Raw genomic sequence first — 25,096 nt, 5'->3', positions numbered from 1 at the left:
GCTGTGCTCAGCTTTGGGCTGGGCTCAGAGCCCCAGAGCAGGGGCTGAAACCATGGCAGCACAGAATCATGGCTGGAAGGACCACAAAACCCACCCAGTCCTCCCCTGCCCTGGGCACAGACACCTCCCACCACGCCGGGCTGCTCCAATCCAACCTTGAGCACTCCCAGCATGGACCAGTGGCGTTTTCTGGCTGGAGATGGGGCAGGAAAAACACATCCACAGGGAAGAACAAGTCTGGTTGCTTTCCTGCAAGTTTCTGCTCCTCAGCTGGGAGCAGAGCCCAGCCTGCCGAGCAGCTCCACTCGGGAAGTGGGGAGTTTTGTTTGTTGCATGGCCTCCCTAACACACAGTGTAATTAAAATGTTGATTACTAAACAGTTTAAATATATGACAGACAATGCAGTTAAAGCCTACAGTTAGGTCAATATGTGATTTAGATTTGCCATTTAAAAACTCTCATTTAAATTTTGCATACATTAATCACTACCATACTTCAATGTTCTGATATCCACCTGACTACACTATTAAAATAAAACTTGCTGCCCCAGGGAAATCCTACTTATTCTTAATTGTTTCGAGGCTTTGATGGGCTTTTAATCTAAGATTAATTTATGCAATTTTAAATAACTCTTCTTATGATTAATAAGCTTGAAAATTAAAAGGAGTCTAAAGCAATTATAATGAGCATTTGGTCATAACCTCATTAGGAGAAGGAGTGAAGGATACAGCTCTGGAATTCTTACAAGACTACAATTTAAGGTTACTTTCAGAGGAGTCAAACATAGTACTTGAAATTGCAAAGGCAGATTAGCCTAGGTCAGCCTTAGAACTATGGCTACCTAGATTAGCACACTAATGATTTTATCCCTCTGATGATATGTGAGACACTGAAAAGATGATGCAAAACAAAGATAAATGGATAACAAAACTAAGCACTGAAGCCTTGGGGTTATATTTCTTCCCCATCTTTTTTTTTTGAGAAGTACTTTTGTCTCCTATTATTTATCTGTTTGTAGATTGGCTTTCACCAACACATTTATCCTTTTTATAGGATAAAGTTAATTGCAAGCGATTTTCAGCTGGTTTAGTTTTGTTGAGGCACCAAAATTCTCCTGCAATTTACAGAATTTGTCTTCAAAACACAACAGTGCCCAGGCCTGATGGATGGACCAAGAGGAAGAACACCTTAATCTGAACAGCAACTGTCTACACACCTCACCCAAATTTCCATTTCTAAACTGCCATATGGATTCTTCATTATGATTAAAGTATTATTTTCCCAAGCTTTGGACAGGTGGTGACCCCAAAACAGACCTCAGAGACCCCCTGTGCACTTGACTGATGTGTCCAAGCTGGCAACTCATCACCAGACAAAGGGTCAAGAGGGAATTTTTCAGGTGAGAACAGCAGGAATCGGAGCAGCTCCAACCCCCAGCTGGACCTGACTTCAAACTCCTCAACCCCTCCTCCTGCAGGACCCTGCATCTGCTATTTGTTCCCTTCCTGTGGCAAAGACTGGTCTGAAATTTACTACAGGGTTTAGGGTTTGGCTGTGGCACAGAGGAATCTATTTGCCCATCTGCAGATCATTCTTTCCACAGCAGCTTTGCTTTTGATATTTGTTGTTAAAGCAGTAACTGTCCTTGGCACTCCTCAGCTAAAAACGAGCCAGCTCCCAGCAAAGGTATTTCACTTTTTGTGTTATGACTCTTAAAAAACTCTTAAAACAAACTAAAGCAACGAAATCTAATTGGAGTTTACTTCTGCAAGTGCTGCTGAGGTTAAGGAGAGCTGCAGAGGAGGAATGGGGAGAGTGGCCCAAGGCTGATGGAGTCTGTCAACATTAGCAAGCTGTCGACAACAGAAGCAGCTCTGCTGAGTGAAACACTCGGTGCAACATTTTGGGGATGGAAGAGGTTTGACTTTTGCCCAGCTCTGGTCTGGTTTGTGGCTTCAGTGCCCATTAGTAGCTGGAGCTCATTAGGTGTGTGCCTGGAGCACATCTTCTGGTGGGGCTTCATTTGAAATCTATTCAGTTTGTGAGCTTCAAGACCTGGCTGGGATGAGAATGAGAGAGTGGGGCTCAGAAAGAGCAGAGATTCACACCAGAAAGGCACACCTGACCTGAACTCTGGTGGAGCTGCACCTGCAGAAGTGTCCTCAGCTCCTGCACAGGAATGGTCGTGGTGACACCAAACAGAGCTGGTCAGGGATTCAGAGCTGATACAGAATTTTCTTCAAACAAGGACTAAGTGTTCCCCTAGACTCAGGGGGAAGGGTGAAGAAAACAACTGTTTTCCCCAAGTTTTTCTACTGGAGGAAAAAAAATTGCTAAGCAAATTACTAAACTGAAGTAAACTGAAACAATCTCCTAAATGTTTTTCACCCAAACCTTGGAGAAGAAAATGCTGTGTGCACACACGCACAAATAACAACAATTAACAAAAGCAAAAAAAACCTGAAAATGATGTGGCTGGAAGCAAAAAGGGAGAATGGAACAGCTCGTACTTCGTTAGCATTTTTGTGATGAAGTTTCTGCAAATGAACAAGTTGTTTTCAGAAGTACCACTACGATTATCCTGCATTCCATGGCTACACACTGCCTGCACGGAGTGCAAAATGACATCCCCGTGCTTGGCAGGCTCTGTGAAGGGACTCAGCAAAGTATTAAATGATGGAGGTGAAGGGGCTGCCACATCCCCTCCTCTGAGGAGCACAGAAAGCTCAGGTATGAAACAATGCTGGAATAAACACACACAGCCCTGCTGAAAACACAGAGAGAACAAAATATATCACCACTAGTTGGCTTGGGGAAGAAAATATCAATTCCTTTGAATCTCTCCCAAGGTCACTGAACAAGGACCGAGGCCACCAGCACATTTCCACGCTCAGAGCTGTATTTTAATCCAGGGGAGCCTTTCCCTGGGGGAAACCTGGCTCTCCCCAGCCCAACAGGCACAGGCTCATCCCGATTTACACCAGCTGAGTGTCTCCCCAACCTCTCCCATCACATCCAAGCAGGCACATGCACCCTGATGGGACAATGAACTTTTCCAGGGCTGATTTTGGGGTTTCAGCCTGAATAAAGCCGCGTGCTCCGAGCTCTGCCCCGGCTGGGAGCACCAACAGCTGGCTCCGGAGAGGAGGCCGTGGCTTAAAAAAAGGAAAATAAATAAAAAAGAAATCATGTTTAATTTAAAAATTAGAAACTGGAGCAGGCTGTGAGCACAGAGGTTGATTGAAACAAAATTTAAATTCCTGTCAAGCCCATTTAAACACAGGGGCCCTTCATAGGCAATTAGCTGCTCCCTGTGAAGGCTGAGCGAGGCCGGGCCTGGTCACTGTGAGGAGCCGAGAAAAATTAACTAAAATCAGGCGCTATGAAATATTTAGCCTCCCAGTTTATCACCGGGGTTTGGAAGTGTAAACAAGACAAAAATCGATTCCTCGGTGCCCTCCAATCAATCCCCCAAAATGGCGAGGGCATCTGTTTCTGCTCAATTTTGTTTACTCTGGCAGATTTGCCTTAATTGCGGTTGTTTATCTCCCGTTGTCCCCGGGGCCCTAATCTCCCGATTACTAATACTTAACACTCATTTCACATCTAAAGCTACTTCTAATCCTCAACAGGTTTCTGGAGCTCTTAAAATGATGGAGGCCAGGGAGATTTCTCTTTGTGAGAGGAGCATTTTGCGACCCGCAACCAGCTGGGCCCAATCGTCACCAGGGATGGCGGCAACAAAGGTGCTAAAAGGCTCTTTCACAAACTCTGCCTCTCCGCCGGGAATGCCGCCGAGAAAAAAAGGCCTTTGATGGGGAAAAAAGGGAAAAAAACCACCCCGAACAAGGGGGCTCTAACAGTCCAGCCAAATAAAGTTACTGTCATAATCAAGTGCTGTCAATCACAATGAAAATCCAATTAAAAAATCTTTCAGCACGGCCCCTCTTCAGGAGAAAAATGTCCCCTATTTATATGCGGGGTTTTTTTTCCCTTTTTTTTTTTGTCAACTGCACAAATTAGAAAGTCGTATTAATTGATTTTTTACTACTTTAGGCCCTGATCCTCCAGCAGAATTTCTGCGGATGGAAGAATCAAGCGGCACAAATCTGATTAAGGGATTTGAGGCATAATGCACACAGGTCACTAAGAAGCCATATCTCTATCTCCTGCTTTATACTCTGCTTATTCATAGGCAATTATTACTCTTATTTAATACTGCAGGAGTGTCCTGAGGTGCTAATTGGACTAGAGACCCACATGTAGCTGGTAGTGCACAAGCATCAGCCATTTTAATCTATGCAGAGTGTCTGAAGAGATTTAAAATGCCAATTTCATTACACAAATAAAAATTGTACGTGGATTTCAACAGTTGCCCGTTAGAACAAATTCCTTGATGAATTTGAAATGAACAGAAAGGACAGCATTCTGGGATTTAAAGATATGGGTCTTATTTTTGGAACTGCTAACAGTTTTTTTTCTCTCAAATTGTCAAAATAAATACGTAAGGAAGACAGCTGACATAAAACATCAACGAGGCAAACGCACAACTTCTCAATACCCAGTAATTGAAAGATTTGCAATTCTGCTACCAAAATGAGTGAGATGTAAATATTTGTCCCTGTGCCTGGAGAACTACTGAACCACCAGCAGTGCCAAATGAAACATTTGCTCAAATTAAACTGCAAAGCCCAGGAGACTCAAGTAACCAAAAAATATGAACTGTATCCCTCGAAGCTGTTGCCAATTTGTTTTTGTCCAATTTCCTTAGATTTTCAACACCTCTTTGAGCCAACTCGAGTTACTCCTTTTCACTTTTCACAGGGAAGTGCTGCTGTTTAGTGCAGCTCTAGGGCATGGCAGGAGAGGAATATTCCCATTTACTCCCAGATATTATTCTCAGATATTCCCATTTGCTGGAGGAACTGGGTGATCCCATGGCAATGGGTGTAGCAGGCAGGGAATGAAGGCACCACCCCTTAAAGTGTCACCAACCTGCTCTTGGGTGGATTTAGTGACACTGACAGAATGGATGTCTCCATTTCAAGAGCTGATTTCTCAAGTGGCACAGAAGGTCTCACAGCCCAAGGACAGAGGTGGCATTTTCCCCTTTTTTTTTTGAAAGACAGAGGGGGAAATATCCCTGACCCACCTTTCCCAATTTCAGCTCAGTGAGCAATGCTGCCACCTGAAGAAACACACATTTTTTTTCCTCTTAAGCTACCTTGAGCAAGGAAGATACTGAAGAGGAGCATGCTGAGCCCTGCTGTGAAATCTTGCCTCAATATAAATTTTGCTTTGTCTTCAGTGTATCCAGGGTTTGATCCAGAACTCCTTGTCCACCTCATGTCTGAAGTGACAGACTGAGGGCCCAGTTTATTATTAATCACATATATTTCATGACTGAACTGGATGATCCTAAAAGACCTTTCCCAACCTAAACAATTCTATATTTACAACAGCTAAAATACTTGGCTCTGTATTTTTTTTTCCCTGAGAAACCAGGAGAGAGCCCTTTCCTTCACATCTGCTGGTGTTTGGTGTCTGTCAGAAGTTCCCCTTGTCATGGAGTGAATAACTGGGATGGTTGTGACAGAGGAGAGGCTGCACATCTGCAAACAAAGCCATTCCTCACAGCTCCAAGCACAGGCAATTTCATCAGCCCTGATGGGAGATCCTGCACCGGCCCAGCATAAAACAAAGTAGCCAAAAAGGGAAAATTCTCGTCTCCCTGTGATTCAGCAGCAGTGCCCAAACATCTGGACAGGTGCACACAGCAAGCATGGATCTCTAAAGCTGCTCTCACAGGAGCTCTGGGGGGTGTTTGTGCAAAAGGAACTGCTGAGAGCCCTCTGGTCCATCCCAAAAACCATCATCATCATCCAAACCCCAGCCCTGGCTCCTCAGTGACACCACTGGGGGAAAGCCCTTTATTGACAAACCTAAGCACCAGTGTTTTATTGGCTTTATTCTGGGGGTTTAGATGAAAATCCAGCCAGGATTATGCTGATCCTCCATTTGTTTGTTTAAACCATAAAAGTATTTCCTGAGAGCTGAAACCAGGGGTTTAACACAATGAACTGCAAATATGTTTAGCTACTGTGCAGACCCTCTGAAATAAAGCTACATAAAATATAGTTACTTAAAACCATACATTTTTAATTCCCTTGTTGTACTTGTTGGAGATGTGCAGCCAGAATGCCTTTTTGAGTCTCTAATACCTTAACACGTCTCTTAAGATATTTGAATATACAAACTAACTGTTTATCTGGAAAAAAATACCCATTACAGCCAGTAAAATCAGGGTGCCTGGTCCAGAGCCATTCCTGGAATGGGGAGGGGGATTGCTGGATGCATTGGAATGGGAAATTTCAAAATTGTATTAGGCATTGAAATAAATGAAATACCAACAGAGAACAGGTTTCCCAGCATGTCAGTGGCTTTGACACAGATCATGTACAATTTATCACACGATGTTTAAATTGATACAATTTAAATTGATAAAATATTGACCTAAGAAGCGTCAGTAATTTAAATTTTAAGAAGGAGAAAAGCTCCTGGTTGTGTTGACAACTCGAAGAAGAATCATTAGATCTGTGCAAAAGTAATGGAGTGCAGGAGGTGACTGCCTCCTCTCCCTGCCCAATTTTTCCTTGAGAAATCCTAAAGGCTGTGCTTTGGTGCCTCCACAGGAGAGCACAACGGAATAACTGCTCCATTCCTGACTTTTGGTGTCTCAAACACCATTTTTTACATAAACGCCTTTCGTTCCAACAACCATCACAGAGGAGTTCAATGCTGCACTAACAACAAAAAAAACCCCTCACCAAGAGACTCCAGCAATTCCAAAAAAAGCACCAACAATCTGCAGCAGCCAGGCCGAGCTTGCAGCTAAAGAAGAGATTTTAAACAATTACCAAAGCAGGGCAGTGATATCATAAAGGCAATTTCTGCGCTAGCTTGTTTTCTGCAACTCTCCCTGCCTCTGAACAGCTAGAACAGATAATAACTATTAGTAAATCAAACTCCTGCAATATCCAGCTGTGCCTCCCCCATTTACATACAGATAGAATGGGTATATGTTTTTAATATGTATGCCAGGCGTAGTTTTACCACAGCTGAAGTGCACGCTACAAAGGAGGAGGAGAATGGGAATGGAATCAGCATGAGATAATAAAGTGGCCTAGATAAAGTATTAGCCAGCGATTGATCTCAAACAGGGGATGCTGCTTCTCTCTGACCTGATTACTTACTATGCATAGATTCCATTAAATAGAGCTTAGGATGGAAAGCTTTGGGAAAATACCGTAAATACAGGCACAGCCCCAGCCTGCCTGCTTCCCTGGACTCTGGGCATGAGCAGAGTTTAAACCTCCCTGGCTTTAAGCAGGGGTTAAACCTTCCCTGGGTTTAAACCAGACTCTAAACCTTCACTGGCTTTAAACAGGAATTAAACCTTCCCTGGGTTTAAACAGGAGTTAAAAATTTAAATTACTGATGTTTCTTATGTTGATACTTTATTTAATTTTTTATCAATTTTAAAATAAAATTATTAACTTTTGTCAATTTAAATTATTTAAATTAAAAACTATGAAATGTATAAATTTAAACATCGTGTGATAAACTGTACGTGATCTGTGTCAAAGCCACTGACATGCTGGAAAACCTGTTCTCTTTTGGTATTTCATTTATTTCAATGCCTAATACAATTTTGAAATTTCCCATTCCAATGCATCCAGCAATCCCTCTCTCCGTTCCAGGAATGGCTCTGGACCAGGCACCCTGATTTTACTGGCTGTAATGGGTATGTTTTCCCCAGATAAACAGTTAGTTTGTATATTTAAATATCTTAAGACACATGTTAAGATGTTAGAACATCTCCAACAAGTACAACAGGGAATTAAAAACAGGAACAGGAGTTTAAACCTTCCCTGGGCTGCCCCAGCACAACTCCTGAATAAACACTGCCCTGAGAGCCAGAAAAACTCAGTGTTTCTGGCAAAAAACACAACTGCAAAGGGGAAAAATCTCTTTATACAGAAGAATTGTTGAGATTTTCATGTTAGAAAGGGAGGGGACAGACAGAGAGGAATGTGCTGTGCAGCCTTCCCTGTGATAATAGAGGAATATATTCAATTTAATTTGCTCTCTGCCTTTCTCCTAAGAGAGAACAAACTGGAGGTTAAAGAGCAGCATTTTAAAGTTCAGGATGACCACTGGTAATTCTGAGGTTGCTCCTTTCCCTGAATGGACAATTTTTTCCTCATTACTTGGTGAAATTCCTTATTGCAGTGCTGTGGAACAAGTCAGTGGATTTGATTGTGCACACCCAGAAAAACCAATGGAATATCTTGTGGCTGCAATGGCTGCAGGGGAGAAAGGGCAGTGAGTAAATAAATAATAAAATAAATAAATACAGGAGCCTGATCCACCTGCACATGGACACCTGTGGCAATGAAAAGCTTTACTTTAAACAGGAATTTCCTCCAGCCTCGGCTTTGGCCCAACTTCCTGACCAAATGGACATTTTGGATTTAATAAGAAAGAGCTTTTAGCATGACAGGCAGAGGAAATCCATCCCAGGTGCCAACCTGGCACTCCAGGTATTGGCACTCAGCTCCTGAAATGCACCTAAAACCCACTGACTTTCAGCAGAGGAGGAAAAGATTCATCTTCTGCTCCCTTCAACTTGCTTTCAGCCCTTAATTATCCTAAACTGGGCACAAGACAGTGACTTCCAGCACAGCTGTGTCTGCAGGGGAGGGAGGATGCTCTGGTTTGTCTGCAGGTGAGGATGGCAGCGTGTGACACCTCCCATCATTGCTGCAACACTGCTTTTAATTCAAATAAACCAACCCAAAACGCAGTGAACAAGGTGAATCCCTGCTCTGGTTTCAATCAGGGAGAAGGTGACCTTGAAGATCCAGGGTTTCTCTGCATCCCTCTGTGCATTCCTTCCATCCACCAGAGCCACGTGGCAATCTCAGCAAGATGGAATTCAAGGATGCACTGGTGAGAAACTCCAGAATTCACAGGATTTTTGTGCTCAGGGAATGTGGCACTCAGTGCTCTGCTCAAGGTGGGGCTCAAAACGACTCTGTGACCTTGGAGGGATTTCCAACCTCATTAATTCCACAATATTTAAAGTTTTAGGGTTTTTTTCTGGCCCTGTCTTCCAGCAATTATAAATCAATTTTTTTGCACATATTTAGGCACAGATATGCTGTGTGTATATATGTGCACACAGACACATAATGTTAATGCATATATTCATATTAATTTTATAAATAAAGTGCTCCTGGGGAAAAGCAAAAATATAAAGGGTTAGACTCTAAAATGATATAATATATAAATAAAAATAATTATATAAAGATATGTATAGACAAATGATTACTTATTATTAATAATATAATACAATTAGATAATATATACTTATTGATTATAAATACATATTTATATATAATGTGAAATGAAAATGTAATATGCACTATATATAATATTACATATATCCTCTACAATATAAAGGAGTGAGCAGCTCTTGTTTTACTACTCGTTGTTGCAAGCTCATTTCTAACTGACTAAAAAGGAGGTGGAAAAAAAATGCATTAAATTGTTTAAAAAGTAGGAACGCTTCTTTTTTATTTATTTTTTTTCCCCCAGAGGCGCCGGAATTTCCAAATAATTTCACAAAACACCTCCTTTAAAGGGGCCCAGCACACTCCAGGGCATGTAGTTGTAAAGATAAATCTGTGCACTTCCCTGCTACTGCAGGCACTCACCCTTTGGCCTCATTTTTATGGCTCTACACCCTGGAGTGGTGTTATTGCTCACAACCATCCCCACGCACACTTCTGGGGGGCGCTGGGATCTGCAGATGTTTTATTTATAAGTGGCAGGCCTATTGCATCACCAAAATGTGCATCTGCAAGCAGAGAGAGGTTTTCTGAAAGCCCATTCCATTGTTTTAATGGCTGGGGCACCCAGCCATGGCAGAACAGTGCACGAGGTAAATGTGGCTGCAGCTCCAGAACCTGCTCCAAGTTTTCTCAGATGTGACTAACTGCAAGAATTTCCCAGCCATCAAAAGTTCATAAAAAAGACAAAAATCAGCCTTTGGTGGGAGAAAACCCAAAGTGGAGGGGCTCTGATAAACTTTAAGGTTTCATTTCAGCGAGGGGTTTAAGCAGGTGCCCAACTCCAAGGGCAGATTTGGTGGAGTTAATTTCCCTAAAATGAGATTGACAGTTAAATACTTTCCTAACCAGGAAAGAGACTGCTCTGGGTTGTGAGACACCTGCCCCTGGGCATCTTCACAGATTAGCCTTTAACTAGAGAATTGCTGCAGTAGAAAAACTTGTTTATTCTCACAGAAGCAATGAGAATATTCTCTTTCTTGGAAACAAGAAATGAGAAGATGCACCAGTGTCTTGATCCTGTTAAAATCCCTTACAATTACTCCTCTATTCCAATTATCTCTGTATATTCCATGCACATATGTATATTCATTTCAAATAAATATGTATATTAAAATATATATTTAATTTCAAATAAATCATGATGATTCTAGAGAAGCTTTCGAGTTGCAGCAAGCAGAGTATAAAGGAAAGTAAGGAAATTTAAAAATTAAAGGTGTTTGACATGAGCCAGAGGGGGACTGGGAGTCTACATAAATTGCTGTAAATAGCAATAATTAATAATTGAAAAAGGACAATTGCACAAGAAGTGGGCTCTGAGCTCAGATCCCAAGCCTGAGAGCCCTTCCATGGACACACCTCACCAAATATTCTCCTTCTCCTGAGCCAATCTGGTCTCATTTTACATCACTGAAAACAGTGGCTCTTGCATTTCATTAAAATACATATTTTAACCCCACCCTCTGTTTTCAATCTTCACTTTTGGGAAGGTTCAGGCTGGCAAATGCTGACCTACATTAAGCTGTAATCCCTGGACATCCAAACTGGAAGAAAATGTGTATCAACATCAAAATGGTTTGGACTGAAACTCAACAGTGGCTGTGAAAGTTCTGAATTAACTTCCCAGTCACAAGTGAAGGTAACAGCAAAACAACTTTAGAACCACAATTCCACCTCTGGTTTGGGTGCAAATATGGAATTACTGCACAAGCAGAAAGAGAGAAATACACTCAGCACACTGAAAAATGCAGGAAAAGAAAAGAGAGATATTTCCATGTAAATGACCAAAAAATATTCACTGACAAATCCAGACTGAGGTTTCACTCACCATTAAATCTTCAGGTGCTGGCCTTTCCTTTGGCTGCTTCTTCATGCTGTGTCAGAAAACAAAACGTTTGTATCAAAACAACTGCTTGTTGATTGGAAATATTAAATTGCTTTACTTAAAACGTTGAAATATCGAATTGTATTTTATCTCTTTTATCATAGAGTGAAGAATTTCAGTGTATTTCTTAAATTTATCAGGTGCTGATGGGAGACAGGGCTCCTAACAGTAACCAAAATATTAATTTTGGGTTTTTCCTCCCTCCCAGGCTTTCCTTATGGGATGTAGGGCTCCATACTGTTTAAAACCATGAAAAGTGTGTAAATACAGAGATCCCCAAAAACCAGGAGCTACAGAGAGCTGATTCCCATTTTTCCTGTTGTATTTTATCCCTTTTATCACAGAATGAAGAATTTCAGTGTATGGGACACAGGGTTCCTCACAGTCCCCAAATATTAATGGATTTTTTTGTCCCTCCCAGCCTTCCCTTATGGGATGTGGGGCTCCACACTGTTTGTAACCAAGAAAGGTGTATAAATACAGAAACTCCTAAAAAACAGCAGGTACACAGATCTGATTCCCATTTTTTCAATTGTATTTTATCCCTTTTATCACAGAGTGAAGAATTTCAGTGTATGGGACCCAGATTCCTAACAGTAACCAAAATATTAATGGGATTTTTCTCCCTCCCAGCCTTCCCTGATGGGATGCAGGGCTCCACACTGTGTGGATTTCTGTATTTACACCCCATGAAAGGTGGGCATTATGTATTTGTACATTTGATGATGTATTTTTAAATCCATTTGTGTGGATTTCTGTATTTACACCCCATGAAAGGTGCGTAGACACAGAAACCCCTGATAACCAGCAGGTACAGCGAGCCGATTCCCATTTTTTCTGGGGATTATGACACAGCTCAACACAAAGCATTACCCAAACAGGTGGGAAATCCAACTCCACCTCCGAACAGCAATACCCTGGGGTTCCTACCTTCACTTTCCCCCATTCATTTCCATTACCCTGCAGGGTGATAGTTCATTACCCAGCATTAACCTGGTTATAGGATCATGTTTCTCATGCAAACAGTCCTGCTTTGCCCTGCAACAGGTGCAATTAGCTCTGGAGGCCGTGCTTAGCTGCGTGAGGGAACACAATAACGTGGCACAGAGGTGACCACCAGGAGCTGCCTGTGGACTAATTGGATTCCATCCAAGCAGCCAGGCTTTATGGAGGGCCTGGCACAAAGTCTGGGACGCTGCTCACTTGACATCTCTCAGCGTTATTCCAAATTGATTGCTTAAATAAGATATAGTTGCTCCTTATTTGGTTTTTTTGTTTGGTTTGTTTTTTTAAGCAGTAATTCCCCCCACAGCTAATAAAGCACTGGGTATAAAATACCAAATGAGCTGTGCTGTAAATTGGAGATATTAAGGACACAATTTACCTTCCCCTACAAATAACTGGGAGCCCCTCAGCCACTGAAGTCCCACGAGCTGTGTGAGGCAGCAGCTCTAATCTGACAGCCCAAAGTAGCCCTGTCCCCTGGGAGAGCCAGCCTATTAGCCACCATCACTCCTGCTGCAGGTTGACATCGGGGGGATTTCAGCACAGGCTGGCCCTCCCTCTGCCTCATTCCGGGTTTTTGAGAGCAGCCTGTCATCGATGTTTTGGGAGGATAAAAGGAGCTGGAGCTCCACAGCCCGGGGTGTGCTGCAGAATCCTCCAAATAGCCTCGGTCTTTGTAAGCTGAAACCACTGAAAACCGAGGCCTCTGTTACACGAACTTTAATTATTTAGTTACTTTAATTAACTGCTCATCAGCCTGCTTTTTGTGGCTGTATTTGTTACAGGCCGTGGCAGGCCTCAGAGATACTTTCTGCTCTGTGAGCTGCTCAGAATTCAGTTTTATGGGGTCACTTTTGCTGCAGCGGCCCTGGCGTGTGGCAGAAAACCCCAAAACGTGCAAAACCCAACCTGTGTGGGGTTGGGGGAGGACAAGGACCCATCCCTGGAGCAGGACAAATCCCTGGGAAAAGACACATCCCTGGATTCCTGCTCCCACTCTGGTGGCTCCCTCTGACCTCACCCAGCCCTGCAAGAAGGGATGTTTCTCCCTCCAACACTTCCTATTTTTACAAAATTCAAGCTTATTTCTTCTGCTGTGCATAAATGCCTCCCCTTTTAAAATTATTTTTAGGTTTTGAGGGGTGTGTGGCAGTTAAAAAGAGATTTTTCCCTTAGCTTTGCTTCTTTAGGATCTCTTACCTGCCAGATTTGTATCCTCTACTCGCTCAAGAACCGTATTCTTTATTCTACAACCTCCTCTTCTCCCCAATTCTCCTTTAATTTAAAAGGTTTCCAATGAACTATTCTGTTTTAAGGACAGCAAATATACCCAGTGGTGTGTTTTAAACCACGGCTCTCAGTAAAAATTACTTACTGAGAAGCCAATGAATTCATCAAGGCCGCTTGCCTTCTAAACATGGAGGCAATTTTATACAAAATATTTTTAAAAACCCCCTAAATAATGATATTACAGATATGAATTTTGCAGATGAATTACTTACTGTAAAGTAAAAATTACTTACTGAGGAGGCAATGAATTCATCAAGGCCGCTTGCCTTCCTAAACATCGAGGCAATTTTACACAAAATATTTTAAAAAACAAACCCTAAATAATGTTATTACACACATGAATTTTCCTGATGAATTCTTAGACTCTCAGCAGCCACATTCAGGGCGAGGTTCATTAAAAAAGAGATTAAAAACCCCCAAAAAGGCCCGAGCCTCGTCATACTTTTACGACCCTTTGTGTAAATAACGTTGACATAATTGAACCAGTTTGCTCGGCTCTGCTGCCCCATCTGCCCAGGGCCCCGGGAAGGGCTGCAGAGCCAGGAGGGCTCGGGGAGCTGGCAGCTCATGGCACGGCTCATTTCCACCCAGGCCACGGCAGCCACACACCCAGCTCACCATTGAGTGATGAAGTGCACAAATGGCTCCGAGAACTCCCCGGCTGGAAGCACCGGCGATTCCTGGCATTGCAGCGAGACAAGGAGCAGTCAGGAGCAGGCAACAGATTTTTTTTTAAATTTTTTTTTTTTAGGTTGAAAGCAAAATAACAGCAAAACAAAACACACACACTGAAAAAAAAAAAAAAAAAACCCCAACAAAATAAATAAACCCTCCAGGAATAATAACCCGGAATAATAACCCGGAATAAAGCCTTCTTTTCACACGCAGGATTTGAGACAGAAAGGTACAAATTCTTTGGAGGATGTGTTATAAAACACTGAATTTCAACTAATGAGTATTACACAATGGGTAAAAACATGTGGAAAGACACTGAGGGGAGGTGAAAAAAGGACAATGATAGCCACAGGGTAAAAAGGAAGGTAGGGAAAGTGTAAATGAGAAATTAATGATTATTTAAGTAACACACAAATGGTCTTGTAATTAACAAAGAGCTGTGAAATTATTCTTGTGTTGACCTTTGTTTCTTTCACTGCATTCGCTATTTATTTACACTCATGTTTATTTACACTTATTCATTTTCCAGGCTGTCCTCATATGCTGCCTGTTCACGATTTAAAAGGCAAAAAGAATTTTTAAAAGCCAAAAAAAAAAAAAAGGGAGCAGGATTTACCAGGCTAGTGGTAGAAAACAACCAGCCAGTATTTATGGAAATAAAAAAAGGGAAAGAGCAGAAGGGTGAAAAAAAGGAAGATGAGGAACAGGGAACAAACAACATCACCATTTGCAAAGAAGGGCTTTACGAATTTCGGAGTTTTTCCAGGAATGACGGAGAGCTCCACTGTGTTTATAGTGTAACAGCTCAGGATGTAATGAAATTACACTGCAGAGTACTTTAACAGTGTCATCTCATTAGACCTACAGTTGGAACAAGAGAGCCACATAAAACACGCAGCTGCAAATGACTCCATTCTCATCTATTCTCATTTGCTATTAAAAATACCTTTCGGCGTCTTTTTTCCTCCCTGACATCCCTCCACAAAGTACCCTGCAAAGTATGATACATGCACCTATTTAAATTAACAAAGGAATGACTTATTTTAATCTCACTGTGCTTTGGAGTGCTTTGGCCATTTGGATGAGCAATATATCATTACATACAACCTTCCAGCGCTGCAGGCAAGAAACTCGGAGCGTGCAGCATTTGGTGGGAGCCAAACAATTTCTCTAGCACACAACTGTGTCAAATGCATGCATGTATTCATTATGGGGAACGGGGAAATAGCTTTGATGTAGTGGAAAAAAGAAGATGATAAAAGCACCTCTGCAATGTGTGTGCCATTATCAATGGTGGCAGATAGACACGACTGCAGAGCCTCCTGTGTGATTAGTAAATATACATATAATTGCTGTGGCCAATTATCAGAAAAATGAGATCGGTAATTACAAGAGAGAAAATTAACTAGAACTCTTATTAAGGCTTTGTTTCCAATCCGAACAATTGGAAACTGCTGGAAAACACAATTAAATCAAAAGTAGCTGAAGAGTAAAAGGAGAAGCCAAAATTGCTTGACAATTTTCAAAGACTTCTATTAAATACAAGGAGTGTTTGATAGAACGTGGCCAAATTCTCTTTGAACTCGGGCCGGGTGAGGGAGAGGTTATTGATTCCAAACTTAGGAATGACAGCAATCCAGGGAAGGTTCCTGCTGCAGAGTGGAGGGAACACAAGGAAATCAGCAGCACAATTAAACTTTCTCCACTTCAAAGCACTGCCCATGAAAATGATCTGTATTAACAGAGAAAACACAGAAGGAAACGCCAGCCTTGCATTTGCCTCTCCCCATCCTTTCCTCCTGCCCAGCAGAGCCTTCCTGGGTTTCTCCCAAAAGAGACAGGTAGGAAATGCTCAGGCACAGAATGCACTGGGATGGACCCAAAAGGGACAGGTAGGAAATGCTCTGGGTTCAGAATCCATGGGATGGACCCAAAAGGGACAGATAGGAAATGCTCCAGGCACAGAATCCACTGGGATGGACCCAAAAGGGACAAGTAGGAAATGCTCTGGGTTCAGAATCCATGGGATGGACCCAAAAGGGACAGGTAGGAAATGCTCCAGGCACAGAATCCACTGGGATGGACCCAAAAGGGACAGGTAGGAAATGCTCTGGGTTCAGAATCCATGGGATGGACCCAAAAGGGACAGGTAGGAAATGCTCTGGGTTCAGAATCCATGGGATGGACCCAAAAGGGACAGGTAGGAAATGCTCTGGGTTCAGAATCCATGGGATGGACCCAAAAGGGACAGATAGGAAATGCTCTGGGTACAGAATCCATGGGACACCATGCCCTGGGGAAGTGGCTGTGCCCAGCAAGCCACTCCTGCTGTTTATTTTAAGCAAAATGCCAGTGAGGAGCTTTTCCCAACCCATCCATCCCTCGCAGGGCTGCCAGCTCAGCTCAGTCCACGCTGCAGGATCGGGATGGGCATCCAGCACTTCACACTCATTTGGGAGGTGATAATTTCTGCATTCACAAGAGATGACGGCCCATAATGGAGAGAAAGCTCATTAGGAGAGGGGAGGAGAAGCTGATGAGCTGCTCTGGAGCCACCAGCGTCCCACTCTGGTTATTCCAAACCCTCTGGGCTCATCCAGGCAAGGGGAGAAGTTGTTCCAACATCAGCATAAAAACCTGGACTGTGCAGCTCCTGTCCTGCAGCTCAGCCATGGCACAAGGAGCTCTTGCCTAGGAAAATTTTACCTGGATGGAAGTAAGGGTTAAATCCTATTTGCCCCCCATTTTTAGTGCATATTTTTCTGCTTAATTCAGGTATTTGATCTGCTGGCCGTGGCCACACCTGGGCTGGTTTGCTCTGACGAGCTGAGGAAGAGATTTGGCATGGAAGGGTGGAGATAAACACACTCTGGATCTCAGGATGGAAAGGAGATGGAGCATTCCAAGGACTTTAGTGGACACAGATTTATCAGATATTTGCCTGAAAAATGCAAAGCCTTTTGGGAGGCTCAATGAAACCAAGGCTGATACCTTCCACTAGACCATGCTGCTCAAGCCCAGGATGGGCAGACAAAGCTTATTTTGTATCCTGAGGTTTCCCAGATGTTGTCTGACACTCCAAGAGATGAGAATAAAGGGAAATAAAGCAAAGCTACACATCTGTACCCAGCCTGAGTGATGGAATATGGTCACTGCACCCCAGTGACCTGCCTGATTTCCCCACCTACAAAATGAACTCGCACTATAGAGGGAAAGACAGCAGAAATCCAAGATTTTAAAGGAGTGAGGAACAGATCTTTTCAGTGTTGACTGGGAGAAGGTTCTTTCCTTTTCATGAACTGCCATAGCTTTTGACCAGTGCCATAAAGACCTCGATACCGGGGATGATGCCAAAAGAGCAGTGAAGACACAAAGGGATCTAAGGACCCATGGAACATTATTCCCAGGACTGGCTGCTCCCCTAAGACCCAAGGAATAACTCCACAGCTGGGATCTGCTGCAGGAGAAGATCCAAACAACATTTCCATGACTGGGATCTGCTGCAGGAGAAGACAAGAGCAGCCTCTGATTTCCCCAAGCCAGCTGTGCACACCGAGCAAGGGAAGGGCAAGAGGAAAAAAGTTTGAGTGATGCCTTTGCCTTGTGAATAATGAACAGTTCAAGGAGGTCAACCCATTACAACTGCAACCGTTTAATTATTAATTATGCACAATCTATGAGCAAAAGGACAAGTTCAGAATGTTTAATGGGTGGTAACTCCGACTGGACCCTCTCTTGGCATTTTGTTATTAGCACTTGTCAGCAAGGTGCTCAGGCAGAAAGACAAAAGCACAGCGGCAGAAAATCCGAGCTGGAGGAGGAGGGAGGGCTTTAAACTTCAAACACTGCTCCTAATATTTAATTTATAGAGTGCCAGGGCTCTGGTATAAACCTTATTGACTTCCCTGGAGTCAGGGGAAGCCACATTATCTAAATGAAGACCTGAGAATGAGCGTGCTGAACAATCCCTCCCGAGTCTCTCTCTTTTGAAGGCAGCAATAACATCAGGATCTGGATATTCCTTTTCTCCCCTCACAGGTCTGAACAAAGGAAGAAAGAACCACCTAAGAGCACATCCAGAAGCCAATCCTCTGGAACCTTTGCAATATGAGCTTGAATTACAGATCCCAGCATTATCCTCACTTACTCCTTCAACTGATTATTTGGAACTTCTGCTCTCTTTGTTCTCCCTAAGCAGATCTGTGGCACAGATGCTACTGAGGCTCAGGAAATAAAGAATGTCCAGCAAATCCACAAATAAACATGGATAAGGCACCTTCCTCCTTTTCCTGTCCTGTTTGCAGGTTTACATGGATAACCTCAAGAAGAAAATTCAACAGATACAGTTTGGAGCTGCTTATTTTGTTTTGGAAACATTCTCAAGCCCATGAAATTTGGGAGTCATTCCTGACTGACAACAAACACCAAAAAGCCTCAGGCTTTCCACACCTCCAGGGGTCTTACCCAATACAATTCCTTAAGAGTGAAATATTTCTCAGAACATATTTAAATGCCTGAGATTTATCACATCCTTCTGCAGGAGAAATCCCACAACCTCCTTAAGTGGAAAACCAGGAATCACAGCTTTCCCTAAGCATCCAAGGATCATTTCCACCACTGGGATCTGCTGCAGGAGAAGACAAGAGCAGCCTCTGATTTCTCCAAACCAGCTGTGCACAGCGAGCCAGGGAACAGGAGAAAAGCTGGAGTGATGCCATCAGGGTGGTGATGGAACACTTGGGATCAAACCCACGTTCCTCATCCCTTGGGGCCAGCCCCACAGATGGAACGATGGACAACTGCCACCAGCACGTCCTGCAAGAACCTGCTGCCAACAGGGGCTGCCCAAAACTGAGCAGGTTTCATTCCTGCTGCTCTGGGAAGGGTTAAATATTCCTGATAATCTTTCCCCTCAGCTGTGTTTGTGCAGAAGGAGCTGCCATGGTGCTGTGGCTCCACGGCCACAGGAGGGAAGTTACCAGAACCCAGCAAAGCAAGCCCCAGCTCCTCTGTGCCGGGTCCCCTGGTGCTCCCTGCCTGTGGAACGAGATCTCCTCTGGGCACCAGCTCCTGTCCTGGCTCCTGCTGAAATGGCAGCACTTCATAAACAATGCCTGGGCTCTGCAAGGCCTCCTGCCTTATCACTTCAGCCTCCAAAACCTCTAGGATTAAAGAATTTTTAGGCTTCTCTCGTACTAATGCTTTCAAAAAATGTATTTACTTTTTTATATAGTGGCTGCATTTTACTTTGTGGCCAAATAGTGATTTTTAAATTTATTTTTTAGAAGAATAAGTTTTAGATACACCAGAAATGCTGCCAGGTGCAATTACAGGTAATAAATGCACTGTAGTTCCCAGAAAATTCTGAGTTGGAGTGAACCATAAGGATCACCAAGTCCAACTCTTAAGTGAATGGTCTTTGGCTATAATGAGAGAGAATGACAACATTGTACAAACTCAGATTTACTCTTACAAGGACACCTTTCTTCCACAAAAAAATTACATATATCTATACATATATAAACAAAATCCATTTCCCAAATTAGACTTACTCCTTCCAGACCAACTTTCTTCCACAACATTTCCTAAAAAAACCCCACTCTCTCTATAAAAAACAAAATCAAAGCCCGACTTTCGATTTACTCTTACAACTTTCTTCCACAGCATCCCTAAAACAATATCTCTATATAAAACAACAACAAAAAAAAATCCATTTCTGCCTTTCCAGCCAATCTACTTCAAAAGGCCTGAACAGCCCTAATGCAGGGGATTTCTGACAAGTAACAAGTTGGCAGCAGCCAGCGGTGGCTGGAGGTGGCTCCGAGGCCTGGACTTGAAAGAATTCCTGGATTGTTCCTGCTCGGCTCCCACCCCGGGCAGGAAGGTGAAGGATGATTACATCTCTGCACCTCTTGCTCTTTTCTCAGTAGCAGGTGCCAAAAGTGACAAATGATCCGTGGGGGCACCTGGGTGTGAAGCTCTGTGTGCACAGGAAACTCGTTTATCTGCAGAGCTGGAGCCGGGCACGGGCGAGGTGCAAAGGCCAATGTTTCATCCCCAAAGCACAGCCTACCTCAAAACCTCACACCTCCTGAGGAACAGCTCCTCTTCCAGCTCCCTGCTCCTCCAGCTCCTGGGAAGAGCAGAATTCCTCTGCTGGGAACGTGGGTGGGTGCTCTGGTTAAATAACCCAGTGGATATTGGGGTTATTTGGTTGGAGCTACTGGGGGATATTTTTCAGAGCCCAGAAAAGGGAGGAAAGAAGTGATTAAGAGCAGGAATAATCCAGAGTGTGGGACATGGCACTTCCTCCCCTTGCCATGATGGCTTAGATTTTTAACTCATATATATATATATATATATATACACACACACACTTTTAAGATTTTTAGCTTTTTATATTTAAAAATTTTAGGATTTCAGCTTTTATATTTTTCATGTATTTGCAATCCTGCAATTCTTTAGTGTGTAACTCTAAACTCCATATACAATGTGAGCTGCTGCTTTCCCATTTTGGGCAGACACAGCAATTCCTCTCCAGGCCTGGCAATCAAGGACACCTCACTGCCTCAGCCCAGAGAGATGGAAACAAAAGTGAGTTGGGGAGAGCAAGCTTGGGGTAAATTCCTTCATTATCTGAAGCTGTAACTGGAAGATTAACCCCCAGTATGCAAATGGACCAAACTTATAAAGGTGTGAAACCTGTGGTCCATTTTTTGGGTGTAGGAATGTCCTAAATGTACCTGAAGGCCCTTCAATAAACACCAGTGATTTTTATTCCCTTACTTGTGTCTGGCCTCTGTTTTCAGGCAGTCCCAAAAAGGCATCAGCCAGGCTCTGTGCCTCTGAAGGGCCTGCAAAAGCAGGTTAATCCTTCCACCAGAAGTGTAATTGCTTTTTCTCTCCAGCAGCCCAAGAATTCCTCCCTCTCCTGGCTGCTCTCCTGTCGCTCATCAGGCAGCAGAGCACGGCAGGTTTGGGCAGCCAGACACACACAGCCACACCGAGGGGACCTGGCAAAAAACTCAAGCCATTTGTTGTTCCCTTCCCTCCCCTGCACCCTCCCGATGCATTTTTATTGCTTTTTCATAAAACACCGCTGCAAATAATCAAGCATGACCATTGACATCCACAAGATTGAGTTTTAGGAACCATTAAATGAGCTTGTTCTCCTGGGAAGGTTCTTGCTCAGGTTGGTCTAAAGGTAATTATTCAGCAATTCCTACCTGTGGTTTTACCTTGTTCCTGTAGAAGTCTCTGAATCTCATACACTGGTAAGGTCACAGTTTCTGTCTCCATAAAACTATTCCTTAAACCAGCTTATCCACAAAACAGATTATTGTAGGTTTGGGTAAACATGCACACACGTGTATAACCTATGGAAATCTCCAAAACGCCCGAAATTTCCAGGTTTCCTACATTTAAATCAATATCTGAGAACCTAAAGAGAAATTCCTAAAGGAAAGAAATTAAATCTTGTTTCATTCTGAGCCTTTTGGAGTTTTTTTACTGCATTTACAGCAAAATGCAGCATGGATTCATTAAGGTGAAGGAATTCAGGAACTCTCTTCATGTTATTTGGTCAAGCTGAACATCCTGGGAATTTTTAAGGCTATTCCAGTAAGTAGAGGGGTATATTTAACCCTATTGAAAAAAAAAAAAAAGATAATAGGAATAACTATACAGAAAACATGGATTAAGTGCAAGTTAATTTTTTTTTCCACAGGAAAATCTGAAAACATATTGACACTGAAATGCTTCACAGCTCAGCGTTAACACCCCACCAGCTCTTAAATGTTTCTGGAGTAAGGATTTAAAAAGAGACACAAAAAAAAAGAAAAAAAAAAGGGGAAAAAAAAGAGGTCTTTGATTTGTGGAGTTTGGAAAGTCCTTGAGCTAGATTAAACTGCAGTCTTGTGAGACCAAGTATCTCTGTGGGGGCACTTCACAGAAATGCTCAAGAAACTCATGGAAAGCTTCTCTCTGCTTACTCATGAAGCTATCAGGCTAAGGATTCATGAGGACAACTAATTAATTTTTCTTCTCAATTTCTGCCTGGCTTGTTCAGCCAGGCAGGTTTTGCAATGCTGCCTCCTGTTTGTACAAACCAGGATTTGCTCTTGGAAGTCTCTCCTCCCCGAGCTTCTGCTGGAATTGGAATAACACAATCATTTAAAACTGCAAAAATCGAGTCCTTTTCCTCCCTCATCCAATACAATTAAAAACAAATAACCCAAAAGCAACACTTAAATCACAATTGCAGTGAGACAAACCACGGCACCTTTGAAACCAAAATTAATTTCTCTCAGGTGAGGAAGAGGAAAAGGTTGGAAAGCAGAGCTGAAGTTTAACTACAGAGCTGGAGCCCAAAGTGCTCCAGGGGCTGGCAGGAATTGCTCTCCTAGAAGGGACACTCCAGCTACATAAAGGTTAAACAAAACAGCCCTGCAGAGCTTAAGGAATATTTAAAGGACCCTACAGGATGTATTCCAGCTTTCTGTCTGTCCAGCCTTCTCCAGATGCAGAGCAGACACCTCTAAAGCCATGGGATGCAAAGGATGGGAAGCTGAAATGCTGAAAACCACAAAGCTCCTGGGTTTGGGCTTTTGGGATCTTTGCACCCAACCTGCAACCCTTCAGGGAATGCTGAGCTGAGCAGAGAGCAGGAAAAATGGCATCTTTAGAAGGTTTCAGGAATTCTGCAGCTGGAATACAGGTTGGATTGATGACTTTAGAGGTATTGTCCAACCTAAATGATTCTGAACAGTGATTTCCCACTAACATATTTTGACAGCAAGATAACAGTGAAGGAAGTACCTACAGCTGGAAGGGCCTTGAAAATAATGTCACCTGTCAACCTGCTTCAAGGGATGCAAAAAAATGCTAAGAACAGAGCTCTGATTTTCCTGAAAAACCTAATCCCACATTTTCTGCAGAGGTGCAGAACCCAGTAACCCACCAGTTACCAAACTGGGAATGCAGACCTGACTCATTTACCTTTTACACTGAGAATTTCTAATGCATCAACAGGAAAATGCAGATTTATGATCAATGCTACAGTTCTTGGAATTTGGAAGCGGAATTTGATTTCCTGAGTGACCCTGGAAGATATCAGAACACTTAAGGGGCCCAGGTGGTTTTTTTGGGATGTTGCTGGAGATCTGGAGGCTGAGCAAGGAACAGGTAAGATTTCCTCTGTCAGCCCAAGAGAAAATATAAAGGAAATTGTGAGACTGAGCAGTGAGAATGTTAAAAACCTATGGATTTTACTTGTAATATTTAGGTTTCAGAGTGAACACCTGCATTTCTCCAGTCACAGAATCATGGAATTATCAAAGGTGGAAAAGACCTTCAAGGTCACTGAGTCCAGCTGCCAACCCAGCACCTCCACACTCACCACTGAACCTTGTCCCCAAGTGCCACATCCACAATTTGTGAACATTTCCAGGGATGGGTGACTCCACCACTGCCTTGGCAGCCTGTTCCAATGCTTCACAACCTTTTCCACAAAGAAATTTTTCCCAATATCCAAATGAAACCTCCCCTGGCCCAGCCTGAGGCTGTTCCCTCTTGTCAGGAGTTGTGCAGAGCCAGAAGGGCCCCCCTGAGCCTCCTTTTCTCCAGGCTCCCTCAGCTGCTCCTGGGGCTCTGGGCTTTGCATTTCTAACTCCTAATTCTACTCTTTTTGTGTATCTGGAACAGATTCTGTCAACAAAAACTTTTAGGAATTGTTTGAAACTGCACCTATTGCTTTGGAAGCACAGCCATCTTCCACGGCAAGTTTTTTGGCTGTACCACCATGAACAACAGGGCCACATCCAGGACACCTTCCCAGGCAGGCTCCTGCCTCCAGCCCCTCTCCATCCCTCACGTGGAGTGCTCTGGAAAGGCTCACACAGCCTGCAAGGCGTGTCCTTCCCAAGGGGAATCATCCGCGATTCCCACGCCACATTTCCTGGAGCTGGAGACAAACTCAGCCCAGCGCTGGAATACCCAACATCCCAAACAGCAGCAGCCTGCCCTTACTGCTGGCTGTGGCAGGAGGAGCTCCATGAGCAGCCAGACTATCCCATCTTTGGGCCAGGAGCAGGGATCTTGTCATGGTGGGAGACTCTGCTCCAATTAGGATTGGTGCTTAAACGAGCGTGGCTTATTTGGAGCTGGATCAGAGCTCACTCTAAGGCACCACATGGTAAAAATAAAGGTTCTGGCAGGCACGTTTATCTCATCCCCACAATGCTCCTCACTAATTCTGCCATTAAAAAATAATCCCAGCCCCGATGCCATTAGCAGCCCCATAAGATCATTTCTCAACAAAACCATCAGGCAGGGTCTGCTGTGATTTCAGAGGAACCACTGTGCCTGGCTGGTTTTGGTTCAGTTGTCCTGCTTCTCAAATGGCTCATTCATCCTTTCTGTGAGTCAAATGAAGTCCTAGAAAACGAACAAATACACTTCTGAAACTGCCAAAGTGACTCACTGTCTTTCATGTATGTCACTAAGAGTTTAAAACCACCTCCAAAAATCTCACTACTGCAGAAAACCTAACACTTCCCAAGGAATTTTTATTCCACAGTGTCCACTATCCCAGGCTGCCCCAAGCTCCATCCAACCTGGCCTGGGACACTTCCAGGGATGGGGCAGCCACAGCTTCTCTAGGCAGTTGAATTAATTAATCTGATGAATTAATATTAGCTTGGATTCCTGATGTGTTTTGGTCAAGTTTTACCAAATCCCACCACTACCAATACAAAAAGCAACAAGCAGAGAGAATAAAGATCTCAATTCCGTCACTTTAAAACATCTCTAGGTCCTCCTGGATCCGGC

At 43.2% G+C, this 25,096-nt stretch overlaps 1 protein-coding gene across 10 annotated transcripts in view; it reads right to left on the bottom strand.

Moving 5' to 3' along the window:
• The window catches only part of MAP2K5 (mitogen-activated protein kinase kinase 5), a 123,120-nt gene that overhangs the window by 7,452 nt on the left and 90,572 nt on the right, over positions 1 to 25,096 (bottom strand). For 4 of the 10 annotated variants that reach the window (XM_064389336.1, XM_064389335.1, XM_064389343.1 and 1 more), the window contains 2 exons: positions 14,213 to 14,274; positions 11,243 to 11,288 (listed from right to left, as the gene is read on the bottom strand). In XM_064389336.1, coding sequence (XP_064245406.1) covers positions 11,243 to 11,288; positions 14,213 to 14,274 — 108 coding nt within the window. Of the gene's footprint in view, positions 1 to 11,242; positions 11,289 to 14,212; positions 14,275 to 14,999; positions 15,131 to 15,159; positions 15,261 to 19,104; positions 21,914 to 25,096 lie in introns of those variants that run through there. The other 6 variants (XM_064389346.1, XM_064389341.1, XM_064389338.1 and 3 more) reach the window with 5 other exon arrangements.

This window comes from Passer domesticus, chromosome 14 (genome assembly GCF_036417665.1).
Source record: "Passer domesticus isolate bPasDom1 chromosome 14, bPasDom1.hap1, whole genome shotgun sequence".
Lineage (NCBI taxonomy): Eukaryota > Metazoa > Chordata > Aves > Passeriformes > Passeridae > Passer > Passer domesticus.
This window is presented reverse-complemented; position numbering and strand designations above follow the sequence as displayed.